This window comes from Mesocricetus auratus, unplaced genomic scaffold (genome assembly GCF_017639785.1).
Source record: "Mesocricetus auratus isolate SY011 unplaced genomic scaffold, BCM_Maur_2.0 Super-Scaffold_100707, whole genome shotgun sequence".
Classification (NCBI taxonomy): domain Eukaryota; kingdom Metazoa; phylum Chordata; class Mammalia; order Rodentia; family Cricetidae; genus Mesocricetus; species Mesocricetus auratus.
Window position 1 is genome coordinate 13,843,767 of NW_024429269.1, and position 26,894 is coordinate 13,870,660.

The 26,894-nt window shown below is 47.4% G+C and overlaps 2 protein-coding genes across 4 annotated transcripts; both read left to right on the forward strand.

The window, feature by feature from the left end:
• On the forward strand, positions 1 to 3,845 carry Ppp1r3e (protein phosphatase 1 regulatory subunit 3E). The gene is made up of 2 exons (XM_005085634.4): positions 1 to 701; positions 791 to 3,845. The coding sequence occupies exons 1-2, from the start codon at positions 285 to 287 to the stop codon at positions 1,211 to 1,213; spliced, it is 840 nt and encodes a 279-aa protein (XP_005085691.3). The 5' UTR covers positions 1 to 284; the 3' UTR covers positions 1,214 to 3,845.
• Positions 1,237 to 26,663, forward strand: Homez (homeobox and leucine zipper encoding). Of its 3 annotated transcripts, none has more exons than XM_040740610.1 (3): positions 1,237 to 1,392; positions 23,880 to 25,439; positions 26,491 to 26,663. In XM_040740610.1, the coding sequence occupies exons 2-3, from the start codon at positions 23,912 to 23,914 to the stop codon at positions 26,541 to 26,543; spliced, it is 1,581 nt and encodes a 526-aa protein (XP_040596544.1). In that variant the 5' UTR covers positions 1,237 to 1,392; positions 23,880 to 23,911; the 3' UTR covers positions 26,544 to 26,663. The 3 variants fall into 3 exon arrangements, with proteins under 3 accessions (XP_040596544.1, XP_040596543.1, XP_021091899.1); XM_040740609.1 differs by lacking the exon at positions 1,237 to 1,392 and adding an exon at positions 12,912 to 12,998; XM_021236240.2 differs by lacking the exon at positions 1,237 to 1,392 and adding an exon at positions 18,525 to 18,683.
• Positions 26,664 to 26,894: the final 231 nt, after the last annotated feature.

The following is a 26,894-nucleotide window of genomic DNA, read 5'->3' on the forward strand; positions in this document are numbered from 1 at the left end:
AGGGCTGTGGGCGGGGGCCGGGTCAGCGAGGCCCGCACAACCGGAGGGAGAGCGCCGTTGAGCGCACGCTCAGAGCAGACGGCTGGAAGCAGGCAGGACGGACAGTCTAGGAAGACAGTGGGGTTGACCGCCAAAGGGAGGGAGGGGTGGTCAAGGGAAGCCGCCAGGCCAAGCACGCGAGGTGACAGCAGCGGCCCTCCACCGTATGCGCGGACGCAGAGCAGGCGGTCGAGTGAGGACGCGCCGGGCACCGCGCGCTGGCCCCGCCGGGGCACAGGGGTGCCATGTCCCGCGAGCGGCCTCCGCGCACCGACATCCCCCGCAACCTGAGCTTTATAGCGGCGCTGACCGAACGTGCCTACTACCGCAGCCAGCGGCCCAGCCTCGAGGAGGAGCCGGAGGAGGAGCCGGGGGAGGGCGGGACCCGGCCCGGTGCCCGCTCGCGGGCTCACGTTCCGGGCCGGGGGCGCAGGGCCCGCTCCGCGCCCGCAGGTGGCGGCGGGGCGCGGGCAGCCCGCAGCCGCAGCCCTGACACTCGCAAGAGAGTGCGTTTCGCTGACGCGCTGGGGCTGGAGCTGGTCGTGGTCCGCCGCTTCCGCCCGGGGGAACCGCCCCGGGTGCCCCGCCACGTGCAGGTGCAACTGCAGAGGGACGCCCTGCGCCACTTCGCGCCGTGCCCGCCGCGCGCCCGCGGCCTCCAGGTAGGCGCCCCGCCGTGCCCCGTCCCCGGGACCTCGGCCTTCGCGCTCCGAGCCCTACTCTGACCTGCCTCCTTCCCCTCTCTCCTCAGGAGGCGCGCGTGGCCCTGGAGCCCGCCCTGGAGCCCGGCTTCGCCGCCCGCCTGCAGGCGCAGCGCATCTGCCTGGAGCGCGCCGACGCGGGCCCTCTGGGCGTGGCCGGGAGCGCGCGCGTGCTGGACCTGGCCTACGAGAAGCGCGTGAGCGTGCGCTGGAGCGCGGACGGCTGGCGCAGCCTGCGGGAGTCGCCTGCCGCCTACGCCGGCCCTGCCCCGGCCCCACCGCGGGCTGACCGCTTCTCCTTCCGCCTGCCCGCGCCTCCGGTCGGCGGCGCTCTGCTCTTCGCCCTGCGCTACCGTGTGACCGGCCGCGAGTTCTGGGACAACAACGGCGGCCGTGACTACGCGCTGCTTGGGCCCGAGCACCCTGGCGGTGCCGGAGCCGCGGAGCCCCAGGGCTGGATCCATTTTATTTGAACTAGGCTCCTGCCGGCCGCAGCAGGGACAAAACAGTGGCACCCAGGCGTGGCGGGGAGACTTTGGCTCCAGGAACCGGGGAATCACAATTGGTAGATGGGTGGAGAGCGGTCCCTGAGAGTCAAGCCGAGGTGGCTGGAAACCGTCTGTGAAACTCAGATTGGGGTGGAAAACGGCAGGTGGGTGTAAGCGGAAGGAACTCAAGGAATTCGAGATAAGAGGTCCAGACGCGGAAGTTAAGCCTCCTTAGGTTAGGAAGCTCAGATTGCTTCCCTCTTACTGGCCTTACCACCTCAGGTCCCCATGCCCTGCCCACCCTAGCTTTATCTGAGCCGAAATTGCCTTGCTTAACCCCAGGAATCTGAGCATTGCCCCCTGGGCTCTGGTAGTGTTACCGGATTCCCTTGACTCTCCGCAGTTCTTGGTTTCAGTCTTCAAGGACCGATGGGAGAGAGTCCTTCAGCCACCAGGCAAGCCTCGGTGGCAAAACTGACTCCGAGCCTGCCCTTATTAGTCAAATAATGGGGGCATCTCAAGGGTTTGCATAATCAGGCTTCCAGAAAAATGAATGCCAGCCTTACTTCTCTGGGTACCTCTGAAAACCTTGAAGCACTTTGTGGACTATTTGTCAAGGGACAGTGAATCATGAAAATCACTACTGATGTATTCGTTGTGCCTCTGTAAAGAGGAAACCACCAAGTATCTGTATGATGGAGGTTATTTTCTTTTTGGGCTCCAGGTTCCTCTGTGAGAAATTGGATTTGAGTTTGGTGGTCTCTTAAGGTTACTTTTTTTTTTTTCTGAACAGGGTGTCTCGTCCAGGCTGGCACAAACTTGGAGGTCTCCTGCCCTAGCCTCTGCTGTGCTGGGGTTATTGGTGTGAGCTGCTACATTTAGGGCTACATTTTGGTGTTTTATGATCTGTTCATGGCACAGTACAGGTTAGAAACTATATTCTCCAATCTAGTGCTACAGTTAAAGCCCACACGACAAGCCAGGTATTGTGGCACACACAGGGGGACTGTTGAGTTTGAGGCCAGCCAGGTAATATTATTCAAGCTATCCTGGGCTGCCCGAGACTGTCTCCGAAAATTAAAAGAAGTAAGGCTTATCCAGCACAGTGAGTCTGTGGTTGGGATGAGGATAGTTCCTCCATTTGGGGGGGGCACAGGTGATCCAGGACACAGGAAGCATAAGCAGCCCATGGCCTTTAATACATTCCACAGCTTCCAAGTCACAGCTCACCCTGTGTCATTTGCTCGTAACTTCCACAGACTTACAGCCCAAGCCCCTGAGAAAATGGAGACGAGTACTGCTGTTAGGGAAAGTGATGCATGCTAGCCCCAGAATGGAACCAGTTGGAATCCTGGAGGTTATGGGCATAAGAAATAGAAAACAGCCAGCACGCCTGTAATCCCAGCACTCTGTGAATTCGAGGCCAGCCTGTCTACAGAGCGAGTTCCAGGACAGCCTCTAAAACAATACAGAGAAACCCTGTCTCGAGAAAAAAAAAAAAAAAAGAAATAGAAAACAAAAATGAAGGCAGGAGGTGACAGTTTGGTCCATACCCAAGCCAATGAACTGGAAAACCTGGAGTTTAATGTGATACCCACATTCACACCTCACGCCCTTCCTGGGGGGCTCTAGGCGAGAGTTGGGTTTTACTGGCTGTTTTTCCTTTCCTTGTCTTTCCCTCCCTCCCTTTGTTCAAGATTTATTCATTTATTGTGTATGCAGTATTCTGCCTGCATGTGTGCCTGCAGACCAGAAGAGGGCACCAGATCTCATTACAGATGGTTGTGAGCCACCATGTGGAGGCTGGGAATTGAGCTCGGGACCTCTGGAAGAGCAGCCAGTGCTCTAACCTCTGAGCCATCTCTCCAGCCCCCTCACTTGTTTCTTTGAACATGTAGGACATTTGCCTTTATTTCCTCCCTTGTGGTCTCTATGGGACAACCCTTTCCTTGAGAAGGGATGGGCATTGTAGCTCCTGTTCTCCAAGTCCACAGTTGATCCACCCTCCTCAGCGGCAGTTCTTAAAGGGGAAGAGGATGTTCCTTCCCGGTGTTATAGTTGACCAAGGACCTCCCAGGTAACTGGCTCCTGCATCCTTTCCACAGCTGGCATCTCACTCCTCTTCCTGCCAGGTACCAACACATCAGAATTCAGTTTGGGGCTTGTTCCTTTGCCCCTCCGGTCATTCCTCAAACAGATGTACACTAAGCATCATCTGACCTTGTACAGAACCAGTTTGATGTATCCTGGGGATCACCTTAAGGTTCAGCAAAGTCAGGGGAGGTGCTGCACTGGGAACCACCCAACACTCTCTAGTATTCAACAAGGAGCCCAGGGAGACTGGGTTGAGGTTCAGTTGTGGCATCATTCCTAGTGTGTGTGTGTGTATTAATGTTACTTAATGTTAACAGTAGTAACAGCTCCCATTTAACTTTTGTGTGCTAAATGTGTGACATGCATGTTTAAAACAGCACTGTGACTTGAGCATTCTCTCTGTTTTAGAATTAAGTCCAGGCTTAGTAATTTGTTCAAGAGTGCAGGATTGTGAGCCCAGGAGGTTCCCATAACTATGAGCAAGTTTAATATATCAGGTGAAAGCCTGGAGATTGAACTGAAAGACAAGATGTCTGGTCGTTTGTGCTAAAAGGTCTCTTCTTTCTTGTAGAGAGGGAGCAGTCTTACATACAGGCTTACAGCACAGTGGAAAAATCCCAGGTGGAAGAGATCATGTTTTCCTCATGCTAGATGTTGATGTCAGTGGAGCAAGGCCTGGGCAGCTAAGCCAGGACTAGAAACAGGATGCACTTGTTGGTTGACCAGCCACTCAGAGAGACCCTGTGGAGGCTGGGGCCCAACATCTCCCCCTTCTTTATAAAGAAATTAGCACCTGTCTCAGGTGACTAGGACATCAAAGCCAACCTTACCCGTCAATGGAGAAATCACCCAGGCTGCATGACCCTCCTTGTCTTAGATTGGCTGGCATCCCCTTAGTCTCACCTGTCATTGACTGTGTAATTTTTCTGTAAACTCAACTGTAGTCAAGCTGAAGGATTCTCTGTGGTCCTTGAGTGGCAAATGGAGCCTGGACTTATCTAGTACCAAGGCGCCATAGTCAAAATAAGCATATGATAGTAAGTCCTATGGCTACAAGGCCCAGAGATAGGCCCAGCCCTTCTTTGATTAAATGGCCTGCCATCTATAATCCCCCAAGAAGCATCTATCTAGGGGATGAAGGAACCCGGGTCTTGTTCATCCTAATAATTCGGTTGGTCAATTGATAAGTATTAACTTTGGCAGCGGTAACATAAATGTAAGCCAGGGTAGGTGAACAGGTTTAATTCCTACCTGGACTAAGTTTTTTAAGGATCTGAGTGCTGAGAAACTCTGTTACTTCCCCTGCTGGTTTATCTACTGTGCTGGCTGTAGTTACAGACTGTGAGATGGGAGTCCCAGATACAGTGGCTGCTGTAGCAGCAACAGCAGTGGCTTTAATCACCCCAGCAGTGATGCCAAAATCTCTTTTTTTGCTCTTTAGGGCAATGGCATAGGCACGATTCTGGGAACATGAACCACCAAGACTGATATTTCACCACTCCAACAGCTTCGTAAGAGGCCATGTCCTGTTCAAATACTGAAAAGGGGCTTTTGGCCGGGCGTTGGTGGCGCACACCTTTAATCCCAGCACTCGGGAGGCAGAGGCAGGCGATCTCTGTGAGTTCGAGACCAGCCTGGTCTACAGAGCTAGTTCCAGGACAGCCTCCAAAACAATATAGAGAAACCCTGTCTCGAAAAACCAAAAAAAAAAAAAAAAAAAAAAAAGAAAAGGGGCTTTTGTCGCTCATCATGGTCCGTACCAGTGTCCAATTGTTTTAAATGGGTCCATTTCTCCCCAAAGGGAAAAACTGGCAAAATGAATTCTGTGTCTCAAGGTGTGTCAAGGGCAAATGTAGCGAGCTGCCAGTATGTTGGCAGCTACAATGCTACCATACTTCACAACAATCTGAGGCTAAGGATGAAAATAAAGACAAAGAGCAGCTCATTCTTACAAGGAGAATGACATTATTACAAGGGTAGAGGGATAGAGTCTTATATACCAAAGTCGGGTATGGTGGAAAAACACCAAGAAGCCTACTTTCCCAGGGCCCTCCAGCAAAGGGTGGGCCAAAAACAGGAATTAGCATTTAGACAATAAACAGGAACTTTCATGCAGGCCTTACTGGGAGGAGGCGATGAGAAGTGTTTTGCTAAAAGCCCCTAGTAACAAATGGTCAACAGACAAACTCTAGTCACCCAGTTCTTTGTAAGCTCCCGGATGAAAACTCAAGGTTCTGGGAAGTTGATGCAGCAGGCCTGTTGAAAAACTGGAAATCTCAACCGACTGTTTCCTTTCTTAGGCTGTAGATTTGATGCCATCAAGGGTTAGGAACACTGGTTCAGGGGATCTCATTGAACTGACTTGGGCAGGTTCCCATGGTCTCAGGTCCAGTTTTTCTCTGCTTCATGCATTTCACCAAATGTTCTGGCAGTCAACAAGCTTTATTCTTTTCCTGCAAGAAAATACACACACGCCTTTAACCCCAAATTACAGCAGAATCGGGTCTTCTCCACTGTCTAGTGTATGGATGTCTCCATTTGACCTGAGCAAAAGTCGATCAAGTTCATCATGCCAGAATCTGTCTACAGCAGATTGCTCACTGGCATACACATTTAAGAAAAATTTGCGATGGCCTTTGGTTATGCACGACTTTAATCCCAGCACTCGGGAGGCAGAGGCAGGTGGATCTCTGAGTTTGAGGCCAGCCTGGTCTACAGAGTGAGTTCCATCATCTCTCCATTCGAGAAGTTCTGAGCTGCACTCAGGAGCTACAGCCGTACCCACTCCTTGTAATGTGGCGCGGCACAATGGTAGCCAATCACTAGGAGTACAGTTTAAGGCTAAACGTGAGCAGTAATTTACTTTTACTAACTGTTCCTCCTGGGCATTTTTTAATGTTTTTTCAAGATCAGCCATTTGTTCCTTCATCTTAGCACTACGCTCAATAGGGCATCCTTCACTAATCTCCAAAGGGGAAAAGTGGCAATAGGAAAACTTTCTGGTCCCTCTTTCTAAAGAGCCTTTTGAAGGTCATTTTTAACTTGTTCCCAAACAGAGATATTAAGCCCTCCAGAGTGTAAAAACTATGGACTTGTCTTTTCCAAAGTTAAAATAAAATCTTTAGCTGTCTCTTGCTCAATGCTAGTACCTTGTCTCTTTAACAATTCTACTAACTGTTCCATCAACACAGCCTTAGAAGCTGAGGTACCCATTTCCCAATACACCCTCAAATCCTTACCTGCTGCTGCTGGCTAGTCTCTGAGGGTGATCTCTCAGGTTCCCCTTTCTTTCCTGACCTTGGTGTCAGGTAAAAGCCTGGAGATTTAAGTGAACCTGTTTTCAATTCACCTTCATAAATTCTTTGAATGCGATCTCTTAGGGTCTTCTTTCTTTCATGGTATCAGTGGAACCTCTAATTGTGGCTCACTGTGCCACAAGCACATCTAATATATCAAGCGAAAACCTGGAGATTGAACGTCTGGTCGGTTGCACTAAGAGGTCTCTTCTTTCTTGTAGAGAGGGAGCAGCCTTATATACAGGCTTACAGCACAGTGGAAAAACCCCAGGTGGAAAAGATGGTGTTTTCTCCATGCTAGATGTTGATGTCAGTGGGCAGCTAAACCAGGACTAGAAAACAGGATGCACTTGTTGGCTGACCAGACACTCAGAGAGACCCTGTGGGGGCTGGGACCCAACATTGCCACAGTCTCTGTGTGTAACCATGGTGGTATGTACTTTTCTTTGATTAAGAACAAAATTAAAAACCTTGCTGTATATCCTGTATCATAGAGAAAGACTGTCATTCATTATGCTGTGGCTTCCTGTCCTCCAAGGGACCCAGACTTTTATCCCACCTTCTCCTGTGCCAACATTCCAGTTCTGCAGGGGCAGCAAGGCACTAGCCATCAGCCTGCTAGAGAGCTTGGGAACCCATTTAAGTGCCAGCCTCCCACGCAGTGGGCTCTCCTGGCTCTGGCCAGCCCTCCAAACGCCTGGTGCGCCACCTTCCCTCCCTCTCCCTCCATCATCCTTCCCCAGGTAAACGCTTCCTTTTATTTGTTTGGGTTTTTTGAGACAGGGTTTCTCTGTGTCGCTTTGGAGCCTGTCCTGGAACCCACTCTGGCCTCAAAGTCACAGAGATCCTCCTGCCTGCTGGGATCAAAGGCGTGTGCCACCACTGCCCGGCCTTTTTTTTTTTTTTTTTTTTCTTGCATGACCAGGTAAACTCTTGGATGTTTCTTGAGAAAGGTTCCTGGCTTAGGACAACTGCTAGGTAGTCTTTGCTGGGCTTCCTGTCTGTAGCCCCTGGTATTATCAATTAGGTAAATGTGATCTTGGGAGAGGACATCAGTTTCCTGAGCTTACCCCCATTCTCAGCTATATGGACGAACAGGAGTCTTCTGGGTTGTTTGCTTGTTTTTTTTGTTTGTTTTTTTTTTTTTTTGCCTTGGTTTTGTTTCGTTTTTTGAGACAGGGTTTTTCTGTGTAACAGCCCTAGCTGTCCTGGAACTGACTCTGTAGATCAGGCTGACTTCAAACTCACAGAGATCCACTAGCCTCTGCCTCCCAAGTGCTGAGATTAATGGTGTATGCCACCAACACCCAGCCTTTTCTGGTTCTTTACTGAGCGGCTACAGCACTTGAGAATAAGCAGGTATTTTTCTTTAGTCCCCAAGGTTGGATGACCTGAACTGAGCTACCTCCTTGTGTGGCGCCTGCACCACAAGCTAGGTCCGAGGTATCAGGAAAAGAGAGACTAGACGTACAAACTGTTTGTACTAAGAGAATGCATTGTTGCCTTTATTGCCAGGAGAGTGTGTGTGTGTGTGTGTGTGTGTGTGTGTGTGTGTGTGTGTGTGTGTGTGTGTGTGTGTGTGTCTTCATTGCAAGTGCTAAGAGCTCTCCCTCTTGTAAGAGGGAGGAGCTTTATATACAGGTTTACAGCACAGTGGAAAAACCCCAGGTAGAAGAGATGTTGTTTTCCTCCTGCTAGATGTTGATGTCAGAGGGTCAAGGCCAGGGCAGTAAGCCAGGACTAGAAAACAGAAAGCACTTGGACTGGAAAACAAGTTGCCCTTGTAGGCTGACCAGCAACTCACAGAGACCCCATGGGGCTGGGGCCCAACATCCTTGTGCACATAAATCATAGGTGCCTCATTCTAGGAACCCTGAACCAAGAAAGCTATCAGTGTACCACAAACCTTGTAAAATGGGGAGGGGACTATTATGCACTGTCTTGCGTGTTATTTGTGTGCCTAGTCCTTTTGAGATTCCCAGAAGACTTTCCTGTTGAGATGTCGCTTTCCTGGTGCATGAGTTCAAGATTCTCCCTGCCTCTGGCATTTCCTTACCTTGTAAGTGGACTAGTGTAGCAAAATCATAAATTCTACCACCAAAAAAAAAAAAGTGAGACTTCCTTTCTTTCCTCACACCATTCTTTCCAAGATTCACCTACACTTCTTACAGTGCCAATAAGCAAAGAAGAGTGTGCCCGGGAGAGCTGCAGAGGTGGGAAATAGTGATTAGTATTTGCTCAGATTAACCTTGGGCACCCTGCATAAGGTGCTGTGCTGAAGCCTCTCTCTGGGGTTCCCGTGCACTGGAGAGAACACTACTATTCAGAAACCACCCTACACCTACCTGTCTGGTAGCCCTTCTTACCGAAGACTGAAAGGCCAGCTCCCAGATCTGCTCCAGGGTAGCAAGAGAAAAACCTCAGAGTAGTAAGGGCTTGGGAAAAAATTCTTACCTATCTGAGGGTTAGACTTTTTCTATCTGAGGGGAAAAATAAGAAAACACTTTCTTGTGATAACTTTTACTTCATCTTGAAAGATTCTCTCTGAAAAACCTGTCTTCACAGCTTCCTAATTTTCTCTACATCCCTCCTCATATCTTTCTACACCCTTCCTCCACTCTCGCCCACAGCCCAACTCTGAATGATGTTTTTTGTTGCATTTCCAGGGCCTGACCCATTCTCATAACACAAGATAAATCACACAGTTTCTCTTAGGCTAGAGGGGTCACATTGACAGTGAGTGACCTTGGCCATGCAGGTAGCTCTTTCCCAAACAGATAATGACATTGGAATTCAAGACTTTAACAATAACAGTTAATTAGCTGAGCCTTGAGTGGTAGGGAAGCAGAAGGTCCATTTATGTCTACTAAAGTTACTTCGAGCTCTGACCTTGAATCAGCAAAACACCTGGGAAAATGACCTCGTGCTTTTGTCTCAATGGGCGACCAGTTTGCTTTGAATTTGTTCTGGAATCTAAAATTAGCTGCCTGTGTAAAAGGTGGTCTTTATGACTGAGGATCCTATGTCAGTCTAAGTAATGAAAAATATCCTAGTGTTATTTCTATTCATCAAACTTACACGGCTTAAGCAGAAATCATCTTCCCGACTACCCACAGCTATCTGCGTGCACAACAGATGGACTACACACGTGAGATACGCCACACGCAGTGGGAAAGCATGCTCAGCAGGCCTTAGGGAAGAGCTGAAGTGGCTCACGAGAAAAACTATAGACTCCCCAGCCCCTCAGTGCTCTGAAGCTCACAGTCTCCCCAGCCCCTCAGTGCTCTGAGGCTCACACAGTCTCCCCAGCCCCTCAGTGCTCTGAAGCTCACAGTCTCCCCAGCCCCTCAGTGCTCTGAGGCTCACACAGTCTCCCCAGCCCCTCAGTGCTCTGAAGCTCACACAGTCTCCCCCCAGCCCCTCAGTGCTCTGAAGCTCACGCAGTCTCCCCAGTCGCTCAGTGCTCTGAAGCTCACACAGTCTCCCCCCAGCCCCTCAGTGCTCTGAGGCTCACACAGTCTCCCCAGCCCCTCAGTGCTCTGAAGCTCACACAGTCTCCCCAGCCGCTCAGTGCTCTGAAGCTCACACAGTCTCCCCCCAGCCCCTCAGTGCTCTGAGGCTCACACAGTCTCCCCAGCCCCTCAGTGCTCTGAGGTTCACACAGTCTCCCCAGCCCCTCAGTGCTCTGAGGCTCACACAGTCTCCCAAGCCCCTCAGTGCTCTGAGGCTCACACAGTCTCCCAAGCCCCTCAGTGCTCTGAGGCTCACACAGTCTCCCCAGCCCCTCAGTGCTCTGAGGCTCACACAGTCTCCCCAGCCCCTCAGTTCACTGGAAGCCTCTCCAGCCTCTTCATGCAGCTGCCCTCCCTTCTGTCATAAAACCATATTTGAAATGCAATCAGAACATCGGGGAGAAAGCTATTTAGAAGCATTCTTTTGGTGAATGATGGCAAGCTTCCCTTCCCCCACTTCATTCTTGTTTTGCTTTAGTTTTTTTGAGAGTCTTATTACGTAGCCCAGGCTGACACTGAACTCATAATCCCTGCCGCATCTGATATCTCAGGTTTGGACACCATAACTATCATTTAAGAATTTTACTTGTCTATTTGGAGGGCACTTGTGGAGGTCAGGATAATTTTAGAGTCAGCTCCCCCCCCTGCACTGTGGGTCCTAGGGATAGAACTCAGGTCTTTAGGCTTTGCCGTAAGTACCTCAGTTAGGGTTTCTATTGCTGCAGTGGAACACTGTGATCAAAAGACAAGTTGGGGAGGAAAGGGTTTGTGTGGCTCATGCTTCCACGTCATAGTCTATCGCTGAAGGACAGGAACGTCATAGTCTATCACTGAAGGACAGGAACGTCATAGTCTATCACTGAAGGACAGGAATGTCATAGTCTATCACTGAAGGACAGGAACGTCATAGTCTATCACTGAAGGAGAGGAACTGGAGGCAGGAGCTGATGCAGAGGCCATGGAAGAGTGCTGCTTACTGACTTGGTCCTCAAGGCCTACTCAGCCTACTTTCTTATAGAACTCAGTACCACCAGCCCAGGGGATGGCATCACCTATAATGGGCTGCTCTCAATCACCAAAAGAATGCTTACAGCCCTGTCTCAAGGAGACATTTTTTGAGGTTCTCTCCTCTCAGCTTGTGTGAAGTTGACATAAAACCACTGGACGCAGTACCTTTACCCCCGATACCTTGCCAACCCTTTCTACTGGAGCCCTTTGACTATCCAAAAGTTGGATAACAAGGAGGTACAGAGGGGTTGGGAGGCCTCACCCAAGACAACCCAATAAGATCCGTGTATCATTTTAGATAGTGGGAAAGTCTGGAGTGCTAGTCTCTGGCATCCAGAACTAGCTCCTGGTTTGGTTAAAGGGAACAGCTTGAGAAAAGCTGTTTCCTCTTAGGTCAGAATTCTTCATCATTTGCCGGGCGTTGGTGACGCACGCCTTTAATCCCAGCACTCGGGAGGCAGAGGCAGGCGGATCTCTGTGAGTTCAAGGCCAGCCTGGTCTACAAAGTGAGTTCCAGGACAGCCTCCAAAGCTACAGAGAAACCCTGTCTTGAAAAACCAAAAAAAAAAAAAAAAAAAAAGAATTCTTCATCATTTGGGGGCTCTCTAAGTTACATTCTGACCCTTCGGCAGCGGGAGAGTGAAGTCCTGTGCTTATCAAAGGCGACTTTTTTGTGTGTGTGTATTCCGTACTACATTTGTATGGTCATTTATTCATCAATGGATACTTTGGCTACTTCCATCTTCTGTTTTTTTTTTTCTTTTTTTGAGTATGCTGCTAGGAACGTGGAATGCAAATATCTGCTCAATCTCTTTTTTGTTTTGGGGACTGTATACTCAGAAGTTGAACTGGGCGATCAAAAGCAATTTTGTGCCTCATTTCTTTTGGGAGTCAAAGGCAACTTTGAATCAAAGTAAGAACAATGTGATGCGTGATGATGAGAAGCAAGGACTTCTAATCCAGAATGCATGGCTAGAAATAAATTTTAGAGGGAAGACGTCCTTGAAAAGGATCAGGTTTTTGTTTTTGTTTTTGTTTTTTTGAGACAGGGTTCTCTGTGCAGCTTTGGAGCCTGTCCTACAGCTCATTTTGAGGACCAGGCAGGCCTCCAACTCAGAGATTTCCCCTGCCTCTGCCTCCCGAGTGCTGGGATTAAAGGTGTGCACCACCACCACCTGGCAAATGACCAGGTTTTAACAGAACTGGCTCCCACACATCCAAATGATAAAATAATGGAATTAGCCATAGTGTAATGTGTGGTGATATATTGTTTATGATTTATTAAAGCCACTGGAGGTCAAAATAGCAAAGCAGCCACACTAGTTGGCTGCAGAAGCTAGCCAGTGGGGGCACACACCTTCAATCTCAGGACTCAGGAGACAAAGGCAGATGGATCTCTGAGTTCAAGGCCACCCAGGGGTACATGAGATTGAATCAATCTAAAAGAGAAACAGAGCTCACACCCTTAATCCCAGGTTTTTAAGATAGGGACAGCATCTCAGAGCTGTCATTCATTCTGCAGCCACACTGAGGAGAGGAAGCAGTCTGAAGCTTGGTAAGAGCTGGAAGAGACAGGATCAACCCTTTCAGTCTGAGGTAGAGGTGAGAGCTAGTGACTGACTGCTTTGCTTTTCTGATCTTCAGCTTGAAGTTTGAGCCCCAGTATTCTCTCTGGGTCTTTTATTCCTCGTGTTACACTAATGAGACAACAGACAACCTAGGGAAGCCCTAGCTGGAGCGTGCCTCCTCATTACGTCATAATAGTCAAGTTATGATGTCATTGCAGAGCACCCCTCGGTGTGCACTGAAAGTGATACCACATGTGAAGAGTCAACATGAGGGCCAGACCCCCAGGGAGAGGTAGGTGGAGGCTGTGCAGCGTTCTGTGGTCCTAGCCTCTTCCCATACTTAGACATCTTAGTTGGTTTGGGGGTTTATCTGAACTCTTTCTTTCACAGACAGCTTTAATGTAGTTTTTGACATTTCAGATCCATCCCAAAGTCCCGACACTTGCAGTCTGACTACCCAGCCTTCAAGCTTCCTTCAACTCTGACTTTTCTTAGGAGACACAAAAAACTGGACAGAAATTGAACATGGTTATTTGGTTACAGGGTAGACTCAGATTTCTGTGTCCCTGTAGTATACAACATTTTTTTTTTTCAAATCAGGGTTTCTCTGTCTCTATGTAGCTTTGGAGCCTGTCCTGGCACTTGCTCTGTAGACCAGGCTGGTCTCGAACTCACAGAGATCGCCTGCCTCTGCCTCCCAAGTGCTGGGACTAAAGGCGTGCGCCACCACCGCCTGGCTGAAGTGTACAACTTTAAAGAAGAAAAATACAAAATTGGGTACAAAGTGAACATTTACAGAATGGGAAAAGATGGAAATAAGTTATAGTTTTTAAAAAGGTGATGAAAATTACCTACCTGGCCAACAATTTTTTTCTGAGATGTGTTTGAATACACACATGATCTTTGATAGCTTTTTGTTATTGTTCATTCGACACAGGTCTCACTGAGTAACCCTGGCTGTCCTGGGTGTCACTGTGTAGACCAGGCTATGCTCACACAGAGATCCACCGACCTCTGCCTCCTGAAGTGTAGGATTAAAGATATGCACCACTCCACCGGGGATTTTGTGTCTTCAAGACCCACATAAAGAAGCAGAGGACAACCTTCTTGGAGTGGTTCTCCCTGCCTACCATGTGGTTTCCACGGGATCAGACCTAGGTGATCAGGCTTGGCAGCAGGTGCCTGTATCTGCTGAGTGTTGCCAATCTGCTGCTCTGATAGCCTTTTCATATGACGAGTAAATAATATTTACTATAAAAGATAGAAAGGGGACCAGGTGGTGGTGATGCCACCTTTAATCCCAGAACTAGGGAGGCAGAGGCAGGGGGATCTCTGAGTTCAAAGCTAGCCTGGTCTATAGAGTGAGTTCAAGGCCAGCCAGGGCTATACAGAGAAACCCTATCTTGAAAAACAACAACATCATCAAAACACTGCCCCCCCCCAAAAAAAAGGGATTTCAGTTTTCTAGCATAATCTTAACTTTTAGGTTATGGTAATTACAAATTGTTATATTTACACCTTTGATTGTGCTATAAGGAAATTTTAGGCCAGGCATGATGGCTCATACTTGAAACTGTAAGGAGGCTGAGAAGGACCTTTGGGAACCTGGCACGTGAGTCTTGGGTAATGTTGAGAACTTGTCTCAAAAACCAATATTTTTGCCAAATTTGGAAAAGCGGCCATTCCATTTCTTTCCTATATAATGTAAGGTATTGCTAGGGCTGCCATAACAAAATGGGGAAGACTCGTAGTTTTTCATGTTTTTTTGTGGTTGTTTTGTGGTTTGGTACTGGGTTTCCATCTGGAACCTTGCTATCACTAGGCAAGCACTCTCCTACTGAGCTTAGACCAGAAGCCCAAGATGAAGACGTTTCATTCTGAAGTCTTCCCATATCTGACAGTCTCCTTTACCCCCAAGCAGTATCTCACTGTGTAGACCCTGAACTTGGCCTTGAATGTGACAATCATTCTGTGTCTTAAAGTGCTGGGATCACAGTTGTGTGTTGCCATGCCTGTCCTACATGTCTTCATGATTCTCCACATGCATGCTCACCCACGATGGGATTCCCTTGTTAGGACAACAGTCATATTGTGTCAGAGTTTAATGACTTTAAAGATCTCCAAATTCAGCAGGGTGTGGTGGCGCACGCCTTTATTCCCAGCACTGGGGAGGCAGAGGCAAGCTGATCTCTGAGTTCTAGGCCAGCCTGGTTTACAAAAAGAATTCCAGATATCCAGAGATACCATGTCTCAAAAACAAACAAACTTACACATTGGAGTTACTATTGCTGCTTCATTGCCTTAACATAAATAGGAGGACAGTTCAGTCCAGAAACTATGCCTGCAGTGGGATAATAATTTATTTGTGGGCAGAAGATTCTGTCCCACATGGTCCTGCAACCCTTTAGTCCCAAATAAACACACAGAGGCTTATATTAATTATAAACTGTTTGACCAATGGCTCAGGCTTCTTATTGGCTAAGTCTCTCTTCATTGTTAACCCATTTATATTAATCTATGTATCTCCACCTAGTCTTGGCTTACTGGAGAATGCCCAGGTGTCCTATCTTCCTGGTAGCTACATGGTGTCTCCTCCAGACCCTCTCTGTGTTCTTCCCAGAATTCTCCTAGTCTGGTAGCCCCGCCTATACTTCCTGCCTGGCTATATACCCTGCCTGTCCATTGACTGAAACAGCTTTATTTATCAACCAATAAGAGAAACATATTCACAGCATACAGAAGAACATCCTCTATCATTTACTAGTAGTTAACTATAAACTACACAAGTACCCATACTAAGCCCAAATTAGGTGTATTCCCAGTTCAGCCGATCTCAACATGCCTGTGGCATTCATTGGCAAAGGGGAAGTTTGATGAAGGGAGAAGAAAAGAAGGCAACATTTTTGTTGCTAATGTTTTTTTGAGACAGGGCGTCTCTGTGTAACAGCTCTGGCTGACCTAGAACTCTTTATAGACCAGGCGGACCTCAGCTCTGCCTGCCTCTGCCTCCCTAGTGCTGGGATCAAAGCTGTGCACCACCATGCCTGAGTGGGACACATCAATCTTAACAAGTTAACATATCGACTACATGTATTTTCTTTTTTTTTTTTAAGACAGGGTTTCTCTGTGTGGCCTTGGCTGCCCTGGAACTCTGAGATCTGCCTCTGCCTCTAGAGTGCTAGGATTAAAGGCTTTAACCACCACCGCCTAGTATAAGTCCTCTGTTAAGTACAAGTCCTAGAAGAGTTGAGGCTATTATCCTGCAAAAGGCAGGTTCTTTTTTATATTATGAGCCTGGATGACTGCTCATTAATTTTCATACCCAAGTCCACTCCGTCTGGAGGTTAAAACTCATAATAAGTAAGCCTTTAACCTGTACTCCAGTTTAGGGGAGTTTCTTCTTTTTGTGGTTTCTTTCCTCTGGCCGACCCCTCTGCTATTTTACTTTTAAATGTTTGAATGTTTTGCACCATGTACGCCTGCTCACCACATGCATGCAGTGTCCATGAGGAGGGCACTCACCTGGCACCGGAGTTACAGATGGCTGTGAACCCTGTGATTGCTGGGAATTAACCCTAGTCTTCTGGAAGATCATGAAGGGTTCTTAACCACAGACTCAGTCATCGCTCCAGCCCTCTAACTCTTGGGAGTGAATGTTGGAAAAAGTAAATGTGGCTGAGTTGTTATCTTTTAAAATTCTAAGCTGGTAATCCTTGTTGCCCAAAGTAATTTACCAAACTCTCCAGAGTCAGCTGCTTAGTTCCCAAAGATAGCTCCTTCCTGGTTTTTCACCCAAACAAGCACAGATTCTTCCCATGCAACCCAGTCCAATAGAGTTACAGGGAATGCTGCCCCTACCCCCCACCCCAGGTAACTGAGGGCTTCCCCTCTCTCCCTTACCTACCCACCAATGGAACATTGTACTGTTATTCAGAATGTCTTGTAAATATCAACGCCTATGGCCTGACAGACACATCAAGAGTGTCTACCTTTAAAAAGAACCTGTTTTCCTGGTTTGCCCCCAAGGTGTTTCGACCAGGTGTTTGAGGACATAGATGGCTTTTGATATTGAGACTGAGTTACTGAGTGTAATGAGAAAGGGGAGGTGGAGGCAGATAATGGACTAGTCACAGAGAATATAGCTGGGCATCAAAGCAAAGACATTTAAATGTCTGTCAGCCCGTATGGAGTGGCGTTCTGAGGAACAAAAGGAGGTTTGCACCTGGCTTTATCATTTATTTTTTACATACTGATCACAGTTTCCCTTCCCTCCTCTCCTCCTGGTTTCTTAGAGAGGATGTGTGGAATGAAATGCTGTCCTTGGGGAATGGTAAAACTGTCCCCTTCCTGCATTCAGTACATCTGTGGTTACCTACAGAGAGCCACACAACAGTGAGCTCATTATCACTGTAACGGACTCATGAGGTCCACCCACACCTACAGAAACACCAGGTTGCCTGGGGAGGAGTTCCCTGGCTCCTGCCATTCCCTGAGATATATAAATAGTTTATAGTTGTTGGAATGAAAGAGACACTTTTTTTTTTGTTTTGTTTTATGAGACAGGGTTTTTCTGTATTGTTTTGGAGGCTGTCGGACCAGCCTGGCCTCGAACTCACAGAGATCTGCCTGCCTCTGCCTCCTGAGTGCTGGGATTAAAGGCGTGCGCCACCACTGCCCGGCTAAGGAGACACTTTTTGTTTTGGGCACAGCCATTGATAAGCTGCTCATGTTTCTGGAAGTAACTCCAATTAAAGTTCGATTCACCAAGCTATACTTGGGTGGAGTCGTCTCTTTGGTCTGTCTTTGGTGCCCTATTTGGAGTGAATAGCCATTTGGGTTTTTAAAGATTTATTTTTAAATGGGGAGGGGGGGCGACGACACAGGGACATGTGCATGTCGGTGCAGGTGCTCACAGGATCCAGAAGAGGCTTCAGATTCCTCGGAGCTGAAGTTACAGGTGCTTGTGATGTAGGTGCTGGTAACCTAACTCGGATCCTGTGCAGAGGCAGTATGTGTTTTTAGCCTCTGAGCCATTTTTTTCCCAGCCCGCATTTTTTTCAAGAAAAGTTCATGCGGCAGTAGGTAAGGAAGAGTAAATAGTGAGGTCTGATATTGCCTTTTAAGTGACCTAAACAATTAAGATTGGGCCGTTTCAAATGTCTACAACAGAAGTCACTTCACAAGTGGTGTTCCCAAGTAGGATGGGGAAATCGTAAATATTCCCAACAAATTGGGTATATTTACGGTACTACAAAGTCGGTACCACATGGGAAATGGTTTAGTGACCAGCACAGCTTGTTACACCCTAACAGCGAAAACCAGTGTTTCATCATTGGAAACACCCGTCTCTTGCCACGTTTATCTCAGAAATGGCCTAAATCTTCGGGTTCTTAAGATCCTTGTCTTTCTGGGGGCCGAAACCTCTGATCCACGTTGAGCATGTTCTCGGCGGGTTTAAGCGTTTTGTATGGCTACCGCTACTGGCGGCATTGGGCTCCAGTTTAAGACCGGGAGGGGGTATTTTAAAAGGGTGTCCGTGGGGCTGGGGCAGGGGGCAGACGGGTCAGTTAAAGAACTTCGCAAAGAGTTCCCGGTGCAGAGATGCGCTGACGGCGCTCGGCCCTGAAGACATCTTCACTGCCCTAAGCGCCCACAGTGACCCGCTTGGGCCCACGCAGCCAATCGCGGACTTCGGCCGAGATCGGCGCAGCCAATGGCCATCCCAGTGCGTGCGTTATGCCGGTGCCCGCCCACCGATCCCGACCTCGGCCCCTCCTCCGCCTCGGAGCGGGGTGAGCAGGGGCGGAGCGCCTCGCTTCAGGGGCGGGGGCAGCGGCGGTCCAGGGCTTCTCGCGGCTGGCGTGCTAGGAGCCGGTCGTCCCGCAGCCCCTCTCCCTCTTGGATCCCCTGTCCTCTTCCCCTTTCCCGCCCCGACCCACGGTGCGAGGCTGGGAGCCGCCGCCCGGGCCGCCCCGCGGTGAGTGACCGACCCCCAGCCCCTGGGCCTGCCTCCTGGCCGGTGCGACACCTCGACCCTCAGCCCCATCCTCGTGGGGGGAGGAGAATCCTCCGTTGGAAGTCGTCGGGTTCTGTCCCCTCTCCTCTCCCTCCCCTGGATTTTCGAATCTGTGCTGTAACCCGGGGAGGCTAAAGTGTGTTTAGGGGGATGGGAAAGGCTGGTTGGGACGCCCTCTGCGAGGATGCAGGCTCGCCTGCCTCCTGGCGCTCACCGCTCTAACCAAATGCCTCAACTTTTGTTCTCCGACCCAGTTGGGGGCCCTTCAGACTGCCTCCCAGGCCTTCCCCATACCCATGACTACCTCCTGGCAAGCTCAACACGCATATACACCCGGACCTTACTTCTGGGGAGCAATGCCCTTTGGGAATGAAAGGTTTAAAAGAAACTGGCTCCTGACACACTTGTGCCCCGCCATACTGAGGCAACCAACCAGGAAACGAAAAGTGCTTACAGGTTCCCCGTGTTGCGCCCCTATCTGAGACTTGTAAACTGGAAGAAAACTCAAGCTTGGGACTTGCTTGAAAATCAGTGTGGGCCTAGATCGATGCTGTGTCTTGTGAACATTTTCGTCATGTGTTTGAAGTCCATTTATAGCTATAGTATTAAGATGAGAGACAGTAATTGCAAAAGCCAGAAATCTAAAAATTAAAATGCATTCATATCCTAAACTTTACAATTGGAAGTAGATTCCACCAATCTTTGGTGTGCTGTTTAACTTGTCTTTTCTAGTATTAACTGTACCCTGAGAACTTTTAAAAACTATGAATGCCTGTCCACTAATCAGATGGGAATGGGGAGGAGGGGTGGCCTTTTAAGTTTCCCAGGTAATTCTAGTATGCCACTCTCCATGAGAGCTACTCACTTTGATCATGTGTTATTTCCAGTTTGGCTTTCTTCAAAGTGAATGGAGACTGGACACATTTTGAAGCAACCTGAGTGGAGCATACTCAATTCAGTCTTCTACAGTTAGTTGCCTTCCCACTCCTAACCCGGCAGCGTTTTAACGCATACTCTTGAATTAGTCTCTCCAAAGCATTTAACTTTTTGTTGTTGTTGTTGTTTATGTAGTTTCACTCTGTAGTTCAGACTGGCCTCAAATTTGTGATCCTTCTGAGTTGGCTTGGCCCCTGAGATAAACTCAGTTTTCATATTTTAATATGTTTTCACGATGTTTAGTTACGTTATTATACAAATATCCAGAAATGGCAGCTACGTAGGGCATAAACAGTTGTCGAAGCACACAGACAAGGAATAAAAGCCAGTTCTGTTGCACTAGAGAATAGCTTGAGTACCCAGGACACTGGGTATTAGCCATGTAGTCTTGTGGGTCACTTAAGCCAGGCTTCCGAACCATTTAGCACCTTTCCCACTCCAACTGGTGCCACAGACACTTCCTTCTAGACAGTCTTAAGTCCTGACTCCTATTCTTCCACTTGTTTATATTAAGCGGATTGTTTGATTCTAAGTAAGATACCACACTGCCTCCAGTAAATTAGGAAGACTCTAAGGCAGAGAGAGATTCTGAAGCTGGCTTCTTGGCAGTGACAAGTGTGAATGTTATCAGACACACATATGCTTTGTTTTGTTTTGTTTGAGACCGGGTTTGTCTGTATTGCTTTGGAGGCTGTCCTGGAACTCCCTCAGTAGACCAGACTGAATTTAAACTCATAGAGATCCACCTGCCTCTGCCTCCCAAGTGCTGGGAAAAAAGGCGTGCGCCATCCGGCTCATCCTTCTATTTTTTAAGTCATAATTTTCTGAAGGTCTGCCACTTTTAACAAAAGATTGATTTGTGTGTGTGTGTGTGTGTGTGTGTCTGTGTGAGCGCCTGAGTTTGTGTGCACCATGTATGATTAGGAGCCCATGGAAGCTAGAGGGCCTTGGATCCCCTGAAACTGGAGTTACAGGTGGTTATGAGTCTTGTAAATATGGGTGCTAGGAACTGAACCTGTGCTGAGTCTTATTTCCAGCCCAGAGGTCTGTAATTTTTACCTGATTCCCAGAGAAGTTCATAATCTTAAAAAGTTCAGCAGCACATAAATTAAATGTCACAAAAGTCCTTAAGGACTCAGACAAACATTAGGCAGTACTTGACCCTGTATTACCCAGACACACCTTAGGCAGTAGTTCAGACTTTATGTGAATAAAGACTTAGGGATTGAGAAGGATCACATCTAGTTTTCTACTTTGTCTTTTATTTTAGTACAAGCCTGTGTTCAGCCAGAACATTCCAAAGTCTTATTTTTCCCCACCAGTAATGGACATCTAAACTGCAAGTTTAGGCTGCCCGTCCTTTCCATCTGGCTGGGCATGTTAGAAGTCAAAGGGGAAGAGTGTTCAGTATATTTTTTTACATTAATGACTAAGCAGAATACTGTATCTGGCATCTATAATAAGGGTGCAGTTGTGCTTATATTCATAATGGATATACCGCCATCTCTGCCCCAGATAGAAACCCTCCAGTTTTGATTCTCTTTCTCTACCCAGTCCAAAGTAGAGGACAAGAATACAAGAATACTGACAATGCAGTTGTAGAGTCTGTACTACTTGTCATTTTCATTTTCTTTCTTTCTTTTTTTTTTTGAAACATGGTCTTTCTACATAGCCCTGGTTGTCCTGGAACTCGCTTTGTAGACCAGGCTGGCCTCAAACTCAGAGATGTGCCTGCTCTGCCTCTGCCTTCAAGTGTTGGAGTTGAAGGTGTGCACCACCATGCCTGCCTCCTACTAGCCATTCTTAAGAGCCACCATCCTGGTTGCAGTATGCCCCTAATTAGAAAAGATTCTTCCAGAGGATTACCAGCTCTGTAGCTGTATCTCGACTTAAAGCAACATTCTAGTTGGTCATAGTGATGCATGCCTTTAATCCCAGAACTCAGGAGGCAGAGGCCAGCTTGGTCAACTACAGAAGGAATACTAGAACAGACAGCTACACAGAGAAACCCTGTCTGAAAAAAAGTAATACTAAAAGCCAACCTTCTATTTCAGAAGTTCTGCTACAACTTTTGTATACTACGAAAAGCAGATATAGACTGTACTGAGGTGCTGATTAGCATGCACTGTACTGCAAGAGTCCAGTTTGTGCTGTGAGAGACTGAAGGACAGCAGACCTCATGAGTAAGATACTGCTTGAGACATGTAATTGTACATACCTCATAGTCTTTCCTGTCAGCTCTCCTCTTCACACCGACTAGACTGTTCTTGGCTACATCTTGTGTCCTAGGAGTCAAATTGAGGTGGTAGGCTTTGCTGAAAGTGCTTTTATCCCTATAAGACTTACCTGTGGCCTTATTTTTTATTTTTCTGTTTTACATGTATGGGCATTGTCTGCGTACCACATGCATGCAGTGTCCACAGAGGCCAGAAGAGGGCATTGGCTTCTCTGGGACTAGAGTTGCACATGGTGATGAGCTGCCCTGTGGCTGCTGGAATTGAACCTGGGTTATCTGCAAGAGCAGCCAGGTGCTATTAAGCACCAAGTTGTCTCTCTAGTCCTATGTTTTTTCAAAACAGCAAAATCCATTTTGAAATTGTATGCAAACCCCAAAATATAGAGTATAAAGTCATGAAGGTATATAACTCAGGGGTAAACTGCTTGCCTACCAGAGGACCCAGGCTTCTACCACAGTATAGACTTCCTGAGTAAGTACCTCTTTTTCTGGTAAGAAACTAAGCCTTGGGTGAAATGTCTTGTCTAAAGACAAACAGCATTCTAGGAAACAGGAGCTGCAGTAAGTCTCAACTCTGCCATAACCCAAACCTCCCATCTCTAAAAGCTGCTGTTTCTGACTGTATACTGCATGGCATACAACAGGTGCTTGGTGACAATATGTAACTTTTTATTCTTTACACAGGAGGGAAATGGAAAGTCATTAGGGTTTCACCGACTTACCCAATGTCTCAGAGCTAGCCGCTAAGCAGCAGGAGCTAAGAATTTGTTAACTGCTTCCCCATAGACCTGTCTCACCTCTTGTAAAGTACCCTTCAGTGTACTGCCTTAGGATCTGCATGGATGCCTATTCAATCTAACTGTTAAAAGCTATCGCAAACAAACACTAAAATGATTGTCAGGTTTTTGTAGTCATGTAAGTCCTCTGGGGGGTTGGCTCAGCAATTAAGAGCACTTGTTGCTCTTGCAGAGGATCTGAGTTCCAATCCCAGCACCCACATGGCAGTAGTTCACAACCAACTGTAACTCCAGTTCCAGGGGAACTGATACCCTCTTCTGACCTTTGAGGGCACCAAGCACATGTGTAGTATATACATACATACATGCATGTATGCATACATGCATACATATAAAGCTTGGGGTTAGGTGGAATGTCCCCACCCTGTTTCCTTATTGGCTTTTTGTTAGGTCCCCCCCAGATAGGGTTCTCTGTGTAGGTTGGGAGCCTGTTGTGGAACTGGCTGTGTAGACCAGGCTGGCCTTGAACTCACAGATCTCTGCTGCATTCCCCCAGCCCCCCAGTGCTGGGATTAAAGGCGTGTGCCACTACCACCAGGCTTGTTTGTAAGTTTTAAGACAGGGTTAAGTAGTTTAGGCTGTCCTTGAACTCCTGGATTCCTAGTCCTACTAACTAATCTTCAGGTGCTGGGTTGTAAGTATATATTCCCATGCCTGACTAATGTCCAAGTGCCAAGTTGTAGGTATACACTCCCAGGCTAACTTGATAGCTTGTTTTCCTGTCTCCAAGTTCTGGGGCAATCCAAGATTGTTAGAAATAAAAAGTAATCATTCTGAGATTATTGCATCATGAAGTCTGTTTTTTTGTTGTTGTTGTTTGCTTTTGTGTGTGGTTTAGTATTCAGTCTGTGAGTACCATTCCATGAACTTCAAGAGAGTTGAGTGATAGCTTTCAGAATCAAACTTTGGGAGGATAATGTTTTTCCTTAGCCTCTAAAGACAGAATTTTGTCCTGTGACTTGGGGTCATTTTTTATCCTAACTTCTATGAATTTTGTGTTTCATACTAAGAACCAGGAATTGTGGCAGGTTCTGATGACAAGATTATAAAAATTGAGAAATGATTGAAGCATTTTAGGACCAATACAACCCGATTCAAATAGAAAATTGTTTGGTATCTAGCAATTTAGTAAAAATTAAAAGATGAGCCAGAAGAGCCTTGGTGATGGAGCTGTTTTTCTTCTTACAGCTGTCTCTGAAGGGCATAAGTCAGAGCATACCATGCCTCCTAATAAAGATGCCAGCAGTCTTAACAGCTCGGCAGCAGGGCTCATCTGCCTTCCTCCAATCTCTGAGGAGCTACAGCTTGTGTGGACTCAAGCAGCGCAAACTAGTGAGCTGGATGGAAATGAACACCTGCTACAAACCTTCAGCTACTTCCCCTATCCAAGCCTGGCAGACATCGCTCTCCTCTGCCTGCGTTATGGGCTGCAGATGGAGAAGGTGAAGACCTGGTTCATGGCCCAACGGCTCCGCTGTGGCATTAGCTGGTCATCTGAAGAGATAGAAGAGACTCGAGCCCGAGTGGTGTACCACCGAGATCAGCTCCATTTCAAGTCTCTTCTCTCTTTCACAAATCATGCAGTGTGGCCCCCACAGGAGATGCCTCCAGTGCCCTCTCCAGAGCAGGCTGCTCGTGGACTGTGTCCTCTGGCTCTTGATGAGCCCACCCAGATGAAAGGATTGAAGGTTGAGCCCGAGGAAACCTCTCAGGTACCACAGCTGCCACAGAGTCACCAGAAAGTGAAGGAACCTCTGGTGATAGGCAGCACAGCATTCCCCAACCAATCAGGGTTTTGTCAGGATCTTGAGATCAGTGGACTCTCTAAGGAGCATGCAGAAAGGGGTTCTGACCAGTCATGTGGCGTAGGGACTGCTTCCTGGAATCACTCCACAGCTGTCCATCAGCCACGTGCTGGGGATAAGCCCCCACTGATTCCATTACTTGTCAGTAGTTGTAAGGAGGAATCAGCACCTAGTGGGACACCTCCATCTCCTTCTTTCCAGGTACTGGCTAATGGAACTACTGCTACCTCTAAACCCCTCCAGCCTTTGGGCTATATTCCACAGTCGTTCTCTCCTAGTGAGCAGGCACTATCTCCACAAGTAGAACCACCCTGGCCCCAAAGGCTACGGAATAACTCAGTAGCAAGTAGGGCTGGCCCCACAGAATACCTTTCGCCAGATATGCAACACCAGCGAAAGACTAAGCGTAAAACCAAAGAACAGCTGGCTATCCTCAAATCCTTTTTTCTACAGTGCCAATGGGCACGACGAGAAGATTACCATAAATTAGAACAGATAACTGGTTTACCTCGCCCTGAGATTATTCAATGGTTTGGTGACACCCGATATGCCTTGAAGCATGGACAACTGAAATGGTTTCGGGACAATGCAGTACTTGGTGCCCCTACTTTTCAAGATCCAGCCATCCCTACACCATCAACTCATTCTTTGAAAGAATGGGCCAAGACACCACCTCTGCCAGCTCCACCACCCCTACCAGACATACAACCCTTAACACCACCTCTGCCAGCCCTACCGCTTCCACCAGACATACAACCTTTAGAGAGGTACTGGGCAACCCACCAGCAGCTGCAGGAAGCCGATATCCTTAAACTGAGTCAGGCATCAAGACTTAGCACTCAGCAAGTGCTGGATTGGTTTGAGTCTCGATTGTCTGAGCCAGCGGAGGTGGTGGTTTGTCTAGATGAAGAAGAGGAGGAAGATGAAGAGCTGCCAGAAGATGGTGAGGAAGAGGAGGAGGAGGAGGAAGATGATGATGATGATGATGGCATACAGGACTGAGGGGGGGTTGAGGAAGAAAAGGTTCATTACTGAAAGATGAACCACCCTATTGACCGTTTAAACCTTTGAAACACTCTGTCACAAAGAACTAAAATGCTTTGTGTTCTTCAGAGTGGGCAAGGCAGTAGACTGGGGAGGTAACTAGGATACAAACTACGGTATTAGATCAACATAAACCCAATTCTCCAGCCTCAGTGTGGAGATGGCCAGGGATCTGGACAAACAATTGCTTGAAAGGGCTCTAGCTTTCCTTAGTCTTTTCCTTTAGTACACTTAAGCCATGTCTCAGCCTCACATCTACATGGGACCTGGAATGGAGAGAAGTATTGTGATCCAAATCCTACCATCTGTCAGAAAATACAAGGCTACTTTGTGCCTGTTCCTGACTTTCTGAGCAGATGCCCATGTATACTGCAGCTAGGTTCTGCAATGTCCCAGTTTGTCATAGATATTTCCTCATACAAGTTTGATGTTTTTACTTGTTTTGTTACTTATTCATGCGGAAGCAAATACTGGGACCAATCTGCCTTTTACCATTTTATTTCTATGAAATCCCCTCTTTGCTCACTATTGTCTCAGGGTAAATCTTTACACAGAGTCTGAAAAAAATTTTAAGAATCAGATTGTGAATATTAGTCTATATATTTATTGAAAGTGGGGATAGGGGATTTGCCCTTTAAAGCATGATGAGCTAGGCATGGTGCCTGTGATTATAACACTTGGCAGGTAGAGGCAGGAAGATCAAGGAGTTCAAGGCCAGCCTTGACTACATTTTCAAGTTAAAGGCCAACCTGGACTACATTAAGAGCCTGTCTTGAAACATATGGCACAGCGTAACAGAGAAGGATAGTGGGGATGTTTCAGGTTTGGATTTACAAACCTGACACCACTTTCTGTCCAGATTGATAGAGATTGTTGGTTTTTTGTTTGTTTTTTCCTTTTTTCCTACTGGTTCAATTTGTATCTAACAAGAAATGTTTCCCTCTTTATAGGATCTGTCTTGGTGACAGAAGGACCATGGTCTTCTTACTCAATGATGTTCTAGAATAAATGTCAAAACTGGGGATCACTGGTAACAGTGGGTTAGTCACCTGAACATAGAGCACAAGCCCCAAATTGCTAAAATAATAAAAAAGACCAAAAATAAAATTGTTTATTTTCTCCACTTTGCCACTCCTATGGTTTAAAATCTTATGTATACATAAGCACTATGTATCATGTGTGTGATTTTTCAAGACAAGGTTTCTCTATGTGTATGTGTGTATGTGTGTGTGATTTTTCAAGACAGGATTTCTCTGTGTATCTTTGGCTGTCCATGCCAGCTTCATACTCACAAAGATCTATGATCTACCTGCCTGCCTGTGCCTTCTGAGTGCTGGGATTAAAGGCATGTGCC